Source organism: Cladophialophora bantiana (genome assembly GCF_000835475.1).
Source record: "Cladophialophora bantiana CBS 173.52 unplaced genomic scaffold supercont1.10, whole genome shotgun sequence".
In the NCBI taxonomy this organism is placed as follows: domain Eukaryota; kingdom Fungi; phylum Ascomycota; class Eurotiomycetes; order Chaetothyriales; family Herpotrichiellaceae; genus Cladophialophora; species Cladophialophora bantiana.
In genome coordinates this window covers 172,677-185,751 of record NW_015971584.1, presented here as the reverse complement: position 1 = coordinate 185,751, position 13,075 = coordinate 172,677, and the positions used below count along the sequence as shown (strand labels likewise).

General features: G+C 51.5%; 5 protein-coding genes across 5 annotated transcripts; 3 read left to right on the top strand and 2 right to left on the bottom strand.

Annotated features, from left to right (window-relative positions):
• Positions 1-753: 753 nt before the first annotated feature.
• Z519_06980 (uncharacterized protein) lies at positions 754-1,227 on the top strand (the record flags this gene model as incomplete). Its single annotated transcript, XM_016764717.1, has 1 exon — positions 754-1,227. The coding sequence occupies one exon, from the start codon at positions 754-756 to the stop codon at positions 1,225-1,227; it is 474 nt and encodes a 157-aa protein (XP_016618667.1).
• A 1,008-nt stretch (positions 1,228-2,235) lies between these two features.
• On the bottom strand, positions 2,236-4,317 carry Z519_06979 (uncharacterized protein; the record flags this gene model as incomplete). The annotated part of the gene is made up of 2 exons (XM_016764716.1): positions 2,236-2,964; positions 3,025-4,317. The coding sequence occupies 2 exons, from the start codon at positions 4,315-4,317 to the stop codon at positions 2,236-2,238; spliced, it is 2,022 nt and encodes a 673-aa protein (XP_016618666.1).
• Positions 4,318-4,774: 457 nt separating this feature from the next.
• Z519_06978 (uncharacterized protein) lies at positions 4,775-7,303 on the top strand (the record flags this gene model as incomplete). The annotated part of the gene is made up of 5 exons (XM_016764715.1): positions 4,775-4,907; positions 4,976-4,999; positions 5,102-5,182; positions 5,234-6,977; positions 7,030-7,303. The coding sequence occupies 5 exons, from the start codon at positions 4,775-4,777 to the stop codon at positions 7,301-7,303; spliced, it is 2,256 nt and encodes a 751-aa protein (XP_016618665.1).
• A 480-nt stretch (positions 7,304-7,783) lies between these two features.
• Z519_06977 (uncharacterized protein) lies at positions 7,784-10,015 on the top strand (the record flags this gene model as incomplete). Its single annotated transcript, XM_016764714.1, has 1 exon — positions 7,784-10,015. One exon carries the CDS (start codon positions 7,784-7,786, stop codon positions 10,013-10,015), a length of 2,232 nt encoding a protein of 743 aa, XP_016618664.1.
• A 985-nt stretch (positions 10,016-11,000) lies between these two features.
• On the bottom strand, positions 11,001-12,623 carry Z519_06976 (uncharacterized protein; the record flags this gene model as incomplete). The annotated part of the gene is made up of 2 exons (XM_016764713.1): positions 11,001-12,449; positions 12,501-12,623. 2 exons carry the CDS (start codon positions 12,621-12,623, stop codon positions 11,001-11,003), a joined length of 1,572 nt encoding a protein of 523 aa, XP_016618663.1.
• Positions 12,624-13,075: the final 452 nt, after the last annotated feature.

The window sequence follows — 13,075 nt, the reverse complement described above, 5'->3', positions numbered from 1 at the left end:
GGTAGAGTCCTATCCACGGAGCGCAACCTGGCCAACCCAATTCCATCTGAGACCGCCTGCGTATTCAGTTCTACACGAGATTGGGGTCTTGCCAACGACAGGGAAGCCGCGCAGATAGACAACGGGAAATACACAGCAATCACACACTGTTTTTCAGTCCAAACCCTTTTCCGAAACAGCGTTCCACAATGCTCTTCCGATATAGTGAATCCAGGCGGAGTCCGTGCAACGGGCATTCTGCTGGTGGTACCGACCAGGGCAGCTGCTGGAGGCAAACAAGGACGGGTTTCTCTTCAGAAGGGGTGCGTGCAGCCCGCTCCTGCAGGGGCTCTGATTCTGAGATTCGCACCCATTTCACGTGTGACGGAGCATTGCAAACCAGGCAAACCAGACGCTGGGATGGTGTAGATGCGTGCCACAAGCAACAAGAGCGCCGTAAGAGAAAAAGAAAAAACGAGGAAGGTTGACCTACGGCCAGCTGCGGCTTGGCCCGAGCCATTTCGTCATGCCTCTTCCGCCGATTCCTTTCCTTCGGCTCGCGCGGAGTCGTACTCGGTAGATCCCTCCCAAAGGTCCTTCTCGCAGGGAAAAACCACGCGTCTTCAATAAAAAGTTGCCCTTCACCTCTGTCGCTTCTCATCCACCTTCGCCCTCGCTCGTCCTCCTCTGCTCGACAAGCGCAGCTCCACGGAACAGAGCCCAATACTTCAACGCAGCAAACAGTCGACGGCTCTGTTTGTCTGAGATTCCACCATGGTCGAATACACTCCTCCGCCCGAGGACCTGTCGCGCCTCAACCCCATTCAGCGGTACATGCAGAAGGGCCAACTCGACAAACAAGATTATGTATACCTCTTCATTATCGTCGCTATATATTTCATGGCCAGGCCTAAAATTGAAGAATTCTTTAAGTGGTGGATGGGCCAGAAGGATCTGAAAGAAGGCGAACAGGCCCGAACAGAATACATGCACTCAAGGGCGAAAGTTGGACCGAACGTGATACGCGGAACTGAGTCCACAGTGCTGGAAACGATACCCGAGGTCTCTGGCGATACTGCAACTGGCACCAATATGGACAAGAAAGGCAAGGTGATGAATCGAAAGACCAAGGAGAAGTCGGGCGCAGAAAAGTTATTAGACTGGGAGGATGAGCCGGAGAGGAAACCTACGGAAGGAGACAAGTCAGACATTGTGGCGTGGCTCGACAGATGGTCTAACGAAGAATGAAATGGACACTACAGCTGTCATCCTTGCATCTACTTAATGTCGAGACTTTGATGCCGCACAGAGGACACGACAAACTCGAGGCTTGGGACACATAACACGTACCAACAGAGGCCTTCTACGTCAGGCAGAAATCAACTACTGTCAGTTCCCCACCGCAGGAGTCGGCAGGTGTCAGGTTGAGCGACAGTTGGAAGTCAGACGTCGGAGGTCGTCCTGAAATTAACAATGTTGCTTGAGCATTAGCAGTCAAGCCAACGCGTTGTCCCCTGGTCCTCAAAGACCGGAAGTACAACAAGCTCTTTCAGTCATTTATCCCCGAGCAGGTGACGGATTCGTGGCTGGCAGCATTGCCTCATTACTATTTGTGGGGTACCCTGGACATCAAAAGAATATCACTGAGGAAATTTCCACACTTAAAACCATTCTTCCACAGCATCAACCACTTGTACACTGTAGCTGTCCTCCCTCGATGCCGTGAACGACAAACAATCGGAAAAGCCGAGCCGAGATAAGGAGAGAAGGGAAAGGAGGGGGAGGCGCAAATCAATGCGAGTTGTCGCCAAGGCGAGGCTGTCCCCCCTGAAGCCGAGAGATCCATCATCTCTTTATTCCCTTTTTTTTTGGCGCTGCCTGCTAGGTTCAATGCACCGTCACTCCTTGAACACCCTCCCGTCGGTCTGTACGCCAGGTTCATATTACGAAAGCTTGACGGCCACACCCATCCTTCAACAATATGACACTTCCCAGCATTTCCCGTGTCCACGTAGCCCTAACAATAGCCATCACCCGCGCACATCCCATGCGAAGCATAGTCATGAAACTCATAATTGTAGAGCTATACCAGAAATCCATCATATAGCCGGGACATTTCTCTGATATGCCCTATAGCAAAGGCCGGAATGATGTGCTGGCCCTTGCCGCATTTTCCTGATACTGTTTTTCTTGCCGGATCACCAAGGACATTTTTAGATATCTCACCACTGAACCCCACTTCGAGTCGGACTTCCGTCAGCTGCCCTCACTGGGACGATAATCGAGGAGAGGAATGTCCAGTGGGTATGTAGTAGTAATACCGGCAGGGTGTCCACGCACTGTTTCCACGTTCAGGTGGATAGTCAAGCCGCCAGTGAGATCTTGCTCCAAAGCACGTTCGACTCCGGTTTGCCCATCCTCTAAGGATCTCGTGCCTCCAGGGAGGTATCCACTGATGGAACACCAATTGCGCCGCGGGAGGAGGCGAGCATTGCGACGTATTGTACCGTCTACGTCCTTCGCAAACACAGGAATCATATCCTCATCAGTCTCGTGGTCGACGTGGCGCGTCCCGCCAAAGCGGCCGATGATATATGCCATAGTTTCCGAAGGAGGCCTGTTGGTAATGGCGGAGGAGGTGACATTCACCATATAGCGAAAATCTTGACTCGGTGGGAGGGCCAATTTCCTGTTGCTATAGAACCGGCCGAAGGCAGCAAGATGAACGTCCCCTCCTAGTATGGTCACGCGGACTGATTTTTCTGCAGCTAGTTCTTGCAGCCGCTTGATGAACTGCGCCCTTTCTCTTTTATGATGCTTCGCAGTCCAGTGGTCGTCTAGATCATCGAGGATCTCAACACCGCCATCATATTTATTGAGGAGTTTGTGTGGCAAAATCCCACTTCGCGCCAAGGCCTTCAAGGGTGCAAGTGCCCTCGAACTCAAGACATCCTCGATGAAACTGAGACGGGGATAGGCGATTGGCTATAGAAGGTTAGCAGGCCGGAAAGAGTAACATCGCGCGAAGATGCCGTTGTTTCTTACCACACCGAGAAGGACAATCAAATGCTTTGTCACGCCCCTATGGATCTCTCTTCTGCATCGTTCAAATACCAAGTTCCAGGTGCCGTCACTCAGGATCTGCTTTCGCATTCTCTCCGTACGGCAGTCCAACCCAAGAAACGCAATTTGAGCCCCAAGGAACATAAATAGGCTTCTGCTCAACTCCTTAATATATGGTCCTGGCTGTGCCCCGAGCACCCAGCAGCGTTCCTGATCCTCCGTACCCGGCAGGGTCTGATGCTGGAAAAGCATGTAGAACTTGAATGCCGTAGCTCCGAGGCCCGCGAAGACAGGACAATCCATAGTCCGGTGCCGATACGAGCCGAAACCGTCGATTATGTCGTGGTCGTCCCAGATGTTTATCATGGGAATATGGGCATTCGCAACGCTGAAGAGACCCTGGGAAAACCAGGTTGTGTAGTGCTTTAGGAAGAACTCCTCTAGTTCATCTCGCATCTCTTGGCTGAACGGTATAGAACGTTTATAGTGTCCGTTTTTCATCCGGAGCCATTCCTTGAAATAATGAGTCTTGACCGTGCACTCATCGTTATATAGCTGGTCACCACCTCCGATCATGACGTGGAACGGGCGAGTCTGGTGGCTTCTCAGAACATCGCGCCATAGTGGGTCAGGCCCAGAGTACAGGTCAGTATCTACTCCAAGGGAAAATCCGTTGCAGGACTGAAACATGATGTTCATCGGCTGCCCTCTCGCGGGAATCCAGAAGTGGATCATAGGGCCGCCGCTGATTCGATAGCCGATTCTGGCTTCATAGGAAGACAGCCCAATCTGAAGATCGAATTTCCAGAATGTATGACCTTGTTCTGCATGTAGGCGTGTACTTATGATCTCGTCGATCTGGTCCTCTTTTGCGGTGCCTGGTAAAGCTCCGCTGTTTTCGCTGTCGACGTTTCCGTCGCCCGAAGGAACGGCACTTGGCTCAACGAACAAGCCACCACCATTTTCTATAATTGAAATATCCTTTCTTTCAAGAAGTTCAGGTGGCTTTATTTGCAGCGCCTCTCCCCTCCTGGATAGTTTGACCAGCGAGGCGGTGGACGCTTCTTGCCCAGCTGGTTGTTTGAAGACCGAGAGTGTCGGAGATGATTCGTACGAGGAGTTCGCGTCCGCAGTGACAATCATGACACTGCCTCGCCAGATTTCCCCATCGGGTTCGCTGGCAAGGCGCAGATTCCCTGACTCTAATTGTTTATAAATGCCAGTGAACCGCAGAAGAGGTCCGCATGCCAAATACAGGCTAGCCTGGGTGGACATCTTTAGGCGTTATCGTCGGTAACATATAAAGTAGTGTGCGACTTTGAATGATCTTCTGGGTTGATGTACAATCGCTTGGGGCTGCAATGTAATACATCTCGAGGACACTGTCGGCTGGAGCGGGGCTTTGAGCTCTAATGAGAGTTCTTCTCGGCGTTGCCTTCGATATCTCATGATGTTCGTATTTGCATGACACGGACATGGCTTGATGGCGAAATTGTCGAAGTCGTAACGGATCATTGAAATTCCATTCCCGAAGCCTCGGTTCGAATAGCCCCGACAGCGTCGTTGCTGTCTTAGGGCGGCAACATAATTGTCCTAAAAGGGCATTGGAGACGTGTGCGCAATCGACATGCTAGTCCATCTTCAACCTCGAGGACACTTTTCTACCGAGAACACACGTTGACGACCACGTCTCTTTGTTTGTTCCTCTTGCTTTCTCTCCCCCGTGGCCGTCATGGCCACTTCCACGCCTCTCGACCCATTCTTCCGTGGAAGCACTAGCAAAAATACCCGGGGTCTCCTTCGAGTTATTATCCTATTGACCATTGCCGCTGCCGCAGTGTCAGCCCGTTTGTTCAGTGTAATTCGTACGTGCAAGGCTGAGACTCAATATATAGGAATCATTTGGGAACAATTTACTCACAACGTTCTTCAGGTTTCGAAAGCATTATCCACGAGTGTCAGTCCCCCCCCTGGGACGCTTCGTCCACAATCTGCGCATCCTGCTTGTCGGAGTGAATAGAACTTCTTCTGCTGAGCTTGCTCTGACACCCTTCAACAGTCGATCCTTGGTTCAATTTTCGCGCCACGAAGTATCTTGTCAAAAATGGCTTCTACAGCTTCTGGGACTGGTTCGACGACCGTGCGTCTATGGCCCCTGCAAGAAGAGATTGGAAAACTAACAGTTTATAAGGAACGTGGCATCCCCTCGGTCGAGTCACTGGTGGAACACTCTATCCAGGCCTCATGGTCACATCTGGCGTTATATACCACATCCTCCGGCTTCTGTCCCTTCCCGTCGACATACGTAACATCTGCGTCCTTCTCGCTCCGGGCTTCTCTGGCCTCACAGCTCTTGCAATGTACCTCTTGACATCCGAAATGTCTTCCTCGCCATCTGCAGGTCTTTTGGCTGCCGCTTTCATGGGTATCAGCCCGGGCTATATTTCAAGATCTGTTGCAGGGAGTTATGACAACGAGGCCATCGCCATTTTCCTCCTCGTCTTCACATTTTTTCTGTGGATCAAGGCCGTCAAAAATGGTTCCATCATGTGGGGAGCTTTGGCCGCTTTGTTCTACGGATATATGGTGTCCGCTTGGGGAGGATATGTCTTCATCACCAACCTGATCCCTCTCCATGCTTTCGTCCTCATCCTGATGGGTCGATACAGCTCCAGGCTTTACATCAGCTACACCACCTGGTATGCCCTTGGAACATTGGCAAGCATGCAGGTTCCGTTTGTGGGATTTCTTCCGGTCAGGAGCAGTGATCATATGGCTGCCCTGGGTATCTTTGGTTTGTTACAATTGGTTGGATTCTTCAGTTTCCTGAGGGAGCAACTCCCAGGCAAGCAGTTTCAGACATTGCTGGTTGCCCTGGGTGGAACAATCTTTGCCGTCATGTTCTTGGCCCTTATCACACTCACAGTCTCAGGGGTTATTGCACCTTGGAGCGGCCGATTCTATTCGCTCTGGGACACGGGATATGCTAAGATACATATTCCCATCATTGCGTCTGTCTCGGAGCACCAGCCTACGGCCTGGCCTGCATTCTTCTTCGACCTCAACATGCTCATCTGGCTATTCCCTGCGGGTGTCTACATGTGCTTCCGTAATCTCAAAGATGAGCATGTCTTTGTTGTCATCTACGCGGTTCTTGCCAGCTACTTCGCAGGTGTCATGGTTCGTCTCATGCTTACGCTGACGCCGGTGGTGTGCTGCGCAGCTGCACTCGCCCTTTCGCACATATTTGATACCTACCTCTACATCCCAGCACCCTCCGAGGATCCAAGCGACGGAAGCAACGGTTCTGTCAAGGCCAGCAAAATTGCGGCAAACCCATCACTACGTTCAACTAGAAATCCGCTGGTTGGGATCTACTCCATCTTGTCAAAATCAATTATCTCATCAATGGCAACCGGTTTTCTCCTTCTGTTTGTCGCCCACTGCACGTGGGTCACCTCGAATGCATATTCATCCCCTTCAGTCGTTTTGGCATCAAGGCTACCAGACGGATCTCAGCACATCATTGACGATTACCGAGAAGCCTACTACTGGTTAAGACAAAACACCCCCCAAGACGCCAAGATTATGTCATGGTGGGATTATGGGTATCAAATTGGAGGCATGGCTGATCGACCCACATTAGTGGACAACAATACTTGGAACAACACGCATATTGCAACCGTTGGAAAGGCCATGAGCTCCAGGGAGGAGGTCAGCTACCCCATTCTTCGCCAGCACGACGTCGATTATGTACTGGTTGTCTTTGGGGGTTTGTTGGGATATAGTGGCGACGATATCAACAAATTTCTCTGGATGGTGAGGATCGCCGAGGGTATCTGGCCAGAGGAAGTGAGAGAACGGGACTACTTTACCGCTCGTGGTGAATACAGGGTCGACGAGGAAGCTACGCCGACGATGAAGAATTCTCTGATGTATGTGATTTTGTTTTATACCGCAAACGCCAAATACTGATCCAGATCACAGGTACAAAATGTCGTATTACAACTACAACAACCTATTCCCAGCAGGCCAGGCGCAAGACCGCGTCCGAGGCTCTTCTCTTCCCGCCCAGGGACCGGAATTGAGTACGCTTGAGGAGGCCTTTACAAGCGAAAATTGGATCATCCGCATTTATAAGGTCAAGCCTCTGGATAATGTCGGACGGGATCATCAAAGTGCGATGGCATTTGAAAAGGGCCACAAGAAGAAGCGGAAGGCCGGCGCCAGAAAAGGAGCGCGGGTCCTACGGGTGGACTAATCTTGCATGTGCACAATCTCGTCTGCAAGGTAATGCGAGGGACGGCTGGGGAAACATAGGAATTATGTTGCGACGAATAGACTCAGAATTTCGGGGGGAATAAAAGCGTCTGCCAAGGCCCTGGTTTGTATAAACAGAGAACTATGATTACCACACCGTCTCCTTTATTCGTATTCGTGTTGCGGTCTATCCGAACTCAAGATCCCGGGAACAAGCCAAAGGGTTCCTCTCTCTTCGACTGTCAATATACGTGGGCGCTATGTTTCGTATGCCCTCTATATATATAACTTGGCGAGGCTCGGATCGTATGTGGTTTAAAGCGGCGCAATTTGCAGCAGCCTCCCGCCACCAGCACTTTGGTCACTCGCAAATCAATCACATCCTTCAACATTCTTTCATAGTTCCATTCTTTCACGGGCTCTTGGTTGCATCCGTACCAAGTCATGTTTACTGCGCTTGTGCGTTGCACACCAAAGAAATATGGTGGCGAGTAGCAAACGAACAGCTGCAGAAGCTGGCTTTTCACACTCCCACTTTGGCATCGGACAGACCCTCCACAACATTACGGCCACACAAGCATCAAACACGACTTATGTGGACGGTACGGCACCTAACAGTATGAACGGTGAAGGCTCAGGAACCCTTGCCCCACAAGATTGGGCAGTGGCGGAGTCCAAGTCTTCCCGAAAGAAAAGACGCAAAATTGAACGAGATTCGGATGGTGATCCCAGCATCAGCTTCTTCAAAACACGACCTGAACGTGTTGATCTGAGGGCGTTGCAAGATCTTGTTCTCTACATTTTGGCAGACGGTGTCGCCCCAACCTGGCTGGCTGTGAAGAACGCAAGGCAGATCAAGAAGGTGGTGGTGCTGATGGTTCCCGCCCTGGATCAGAAGATGCTGGAGGACTCGGAGCTATGGAAAAGCATATCTGAAGAGAGCGAGATGAGTAGCATGAGCAAGCCTGACGAGTCATTCACACACCCTGATTCGACCGCTCTAGACCAACATTCAGCCTCAGCCTCAGCAGACGCTTCAGTCATCATTTCGCCACCGGAAGCAGACTCTGATCTTCCTCCTCAACCAAACTTGAGAGATAGCCTCCTTCGACACATTATCGAAGTTCGTGCCCCTGGAGATTCACGCATAAACAGAGTACACTCTCCGCTCCAAGGCATGCTCATTGCACCCTTTTCCGAATCCGCCAAGCAGAGAGTGAAGCATGGCAAAGATGATAAGTCTTTCCAAGCGGTCCGCACTCCCGTTGTAAACTTTGTCCATTCAGTCAGCGAGTTGCGAGAAGCAGAATATCCAATCCACCCTGCAGCATTTGCAGATCCCAAAGATGCGCATCTGGAGAAGGAACGAAGAGAAAAAACAGGTCAATCAAAATCTTCCGGCTGGGTCGACACCGATGTCTCCATCTTCAAGCCTCGCATCCTGCCGTCCTCCTCCCCTCCGAAGTCCCACGATTTCTTGACGCAAGGTCTGAAAGCCTACGCTCTGGATTGCGAAATGGTCCTTACATGCGATGAAAAGTACTCGCTCGCGCGCATCTCTGTCCTCGACTGGGCCGGCAGAACTGTCCTGGACAGATACGTCAAGCCGGCACTGGCAATTAAGAACTACTTCACGGAATTTTCCGGCATAACCCAGGAAATCCTTGAAAATGTCACGACGACGTTGGGGGACATTCAGAGGGAGTTACTCAACATTGTGGGAGAGGATACCATCCTTCTCGGCCACAGTCTCGAATCTGATCTCAACGCACTAAAACTGACACATCCATTCGTCATTGACACGTCAATCATCTATCCACACCCGCGCGGCCTGCCCTTGCGCTCGTCGCTGAAATTTCTAGCAAACCGCTATCTCAAACGAGAGATCCAAAAGGGCGGCATGAGTGGGCATGACAGCGTAGAAGACGCCAGAGCGGTGTTGGATCTGGTAAAGTTGAAGTGTGACAAGGGACCTACCTGGGGAACTTTGGATGCGAACGGCGAAAGCATCTTTCGCAGGATTGGAGGGACGCTAAAGATGAACCCTAATGGAGAGGTTGTGTTGAAGACCACAGCCATTGTGGAGTATGGGACGCCGGAGAGGGGACTGGGGCGAGAGGCAACATACAAGATTGGTTGTGCGAATGATGATGAGATTGTACGGGGTGTACTCAGAGCTGCTCATGGGGATTCGATTGAGAACGCGACAGTTGCGGAAGGTGACAATGAAGGTGGTGTTGAAGAGAAGCGCACGAGCCATACCGGAGAAGGAGAGACCCAAGATCATGATCAGACCATCCCGCTGGGCGGTGCTGAATTCATTTGGGCTCGACTTCGCGATCTCGAAGCCGCACGAGGCTGGAATACACTCCCCAGCGACAGCTTTCCCACACCTGCGTCTTCCTCTTCCTCCAGCCCGCCCTTACCCAGCGACCAAACAGACCATCTCAGAAGCGTGATGCGTCAGACCCTTCAACGCATCTATCAAATATATGCCAACCTGCCGAGCCGGACACTGCTGGCCATTTACAGCGGCACTGGTGACATGCGTCCCCTTCTACGGCTGCAAAATCTGCAGGCCCAATATAGACGGGAGTTCAAGGTCAAGAAGTGGGACGAGCTCTCAGTAAAATGGACGGACGTGGAAGAGCAGGAGATGAAGAAAGAGTGTGAGAGAGCGAGGCGCGGCGTCGGGGTCCTGGCAATTCGATAAAATGGCACAGAGGAAGAAGAGAGGTATGGGCTCTTATCGACCCGGTCCCAAACGGGGATTGCCAACGTTCAATGTCTGCTTGACTTTGCTGCCTTGAGCTAAGCTGGCCGTGGCACGCGTAAGGTGAAGAATCGAACTAGGCGGCGGGCTTGTCAATGTCCAATTCCACGTACCAATGTCGTCCTTGGATGGTACAAGTACTTGACCGGCTCTTGTGAGTGCTGTAGCACGCAAGCCGATTCTTGCCCAAAAGTCCACGCAACACTTCCTCGGATCTCGAATCTCTCGAAAGACAAAAGCATTCGGTTCGCCCCTCTCCCGCTCCGACCTATGGGTGCGTTTCTTGCTCGTTCAAGACCTCCGATTCCCTCTGCTTTGGTGTGTCAGGATCATGCCCTGATCAAAATTTTGCACTGCCATCACGCATTAAGCTCCTCACGCTTTATCCCTTGTGTGAGAAAAACCTGCAAACTCGAATATGCCGTCCGCGCCACCACGGCGGGCCTTGCCCGGACTCTCTGGAACGAGCTATGGAAGGCGTCGTCGAGCTTGTAGCTGCGACCAAAGGTAAGAGACCGAGACCGAGACCGAGAATAAGACTGCAAACTGGGAACGGGCAAGGCAAGGGGCAAGCCATGCCGAGGCTTGGAACTCGAGAAGCAAACGTGGAAACATGCTCAAAATAGAGAGCAGGTACATCCATACCTGTCCGAGAAATCCCAGCGTGGATACCTTGGAGGGCGAGCTGGACGTGGCGCCGTCCAGCTCGATGAGAGCAGTGGACAAAGCATCTCAGTCGTCGTGGCGGCAATGTCTCTTGATACGGTCAACACTGCGGCTGAAAGGGGAGAAAGATTGAGCAAAGAGACTTCTACACGAGTCTGGAAATCGGATGAGAGTCGCATGAAAGATATCCACATTGTCCTCACGACGGTAATATCCATTCCGTTCCATTTCATCCATCGAGCAACTTGTTCGTACGTCTTCATTTCCCTCCTAGCTTTTGCCTCCTCGCCTTGGCCGCTTTGTACTTCGCACTTCTCTGAGCGCTCTTGGAATCCGGCCTATTCCTCTTCCGATCCCGGTTTCTCTTTGAGCTGGCCACATCAACCGCCTTTCCTTTAGCATTGGCAAATGTGCTCGTTGCACGGTGGCCTTCGAAGACCAATGGTTGTTTCGGCTTCCCGTCTCTCCCTCCAGCCGCAGACATACCGTCCCTGCGCCCTTGATTCCTGTCCTGGGCGGAGTTTGCTCTCGGTGTGAACATAGGGCGCTTGATCTTCATCTTCCTCGCCCGCATCACACGTAGTTTTCTCGGCAACATCGGGGGGAATTTCTTGTCGTTCATGAGCAGTGCAGCCTCCACGCTGTTCTCGTCCTTGAATTGAACGTATGCGAATCCTTTACCAACTCGAGTCTCTTGGTCTCGTACCACACGTACGCTTTCTACCTTCCCAACTTTGCTGAACGTTCGCCACAGACCTTCTTCAGCATCTGCGGGCTGTTTCGCAGTCGGCCGTCGTTTCTTTTCAAGACCTTCCCCGTCATCTGCACTTCCTGCAGGTGCCTCTTCGTTAACAAAACTCAAGTTCCCGATGAAGACACAACGTTTGTGGTCAATCACCGAGGGTTTCGCAAGATAATCGACTCTTAAATGCCGATCAAGAACAATAGTGCCATTGAGTTCCTCTGCCACTCGCTCAGCAGCAATATCCGTGGTGAAGACTGCATAGGCATTTGTGCTGACTGTGGTTGCGTCCATGAGCTCCTTTTTGGCGTATGTGGCTTTCTTGGGGCCCTGCTTCGATGCATATGCAGTAGAGCGGAATCGGACTGATTCGAGTTTTCCTGGTCTCTTTCCATGAAGCGGTGTCTTCAATACGGAGCGTAGGTGTCTGGTCAATGCTCTCTTTGCTGTCTTAGTTTTGATAGCTTGCGTGGATACATTTCCCAGGAAGACGGTTCTCTTCAGTTTGTCCTGGTCCTTCAGCTTTTGGTCAAAAATCTCATGTTTTGGGGGAACTTCGACCTCCGAGGGCTCGCTGAGTGAACTATCATTAGAGTCGGAGGAGGATGTGTTGTCTTCATTCGAGCTTCCTTCGGCATTGTCAATTTGGCGCCCCGGATGTTTCTTCCGGTTTTCTCTATCCTCTTCTAACTCTAGTCGCTTGAAATATGCCTGCTCCAGATCGTCCTCATCGACAGCCCGTTTGCGTTTGCGAGGCCTCTCGACAGTATCTTTGGCTTCTTGTTTGGGCGGCGGTGCCTCATCTTCCGAGGATTCGTCTGAGTCTTCCGCGTCATTCTCACTGTCACTCTCTGCGGAAGAACTAGAGCCAGACGAGGATGTTTCGTCTTCAGGATTAGGTTGTACATGCAAAGGAGCAGGTTTTGCTGTGGTCCCAGTCCTCGGCGGTACCTTGATTGGTCCAGACTAAAACGAGTCTGTCAGCCTCAAATCGAGACGATTGATCAGCGGTCTTACGCTCGAGGCAAACAGAGAAGCAAGCACAGGATCGACCGTTTCTTCTCTGGCAGTTAACTTGCTTGCAGTTGTGGCTGAAGGCGCAGCATCCGCTGTAGTCTTGGCCTTCTTCGACTTTTGCATATTGTGAACGCCGCAACCAAGTCAGTCTCTCACCCAAGTGATTTCAGATTGACGCAGAGTGTTGCAGTCGAATCGAAGCCACAAAAATTTCGAAAGGCAGGAACCAAAATGGGGATAAGAAGAGGTGCAGGAATCTTAATTCCGGCGCTAGCCTGGAGCGCTCTGGAGCCCTGATTCGTGCCTATGACATCGCCCACCCAATGTCGAGCGACCCATGATTCAAGGGATCGGGGACTCTTTGTGCTCACTGCTGTAATTACTTGTATGTGCCTTTTTGGGGGCTGCGCTTTGACTGCGTTTCTCCACCGACGACGCCAACACGCCTGCTGCTCCTGCATTTTGTAACCTGCGACTTTGGCAACTTCCATTTGCACTGTCTTCGCTAACTCAACTCTTTTGGTTTCATATTGATAGTCCTCCTCTGTATTCGCCTCGCACTTCAGCTCTCCTTT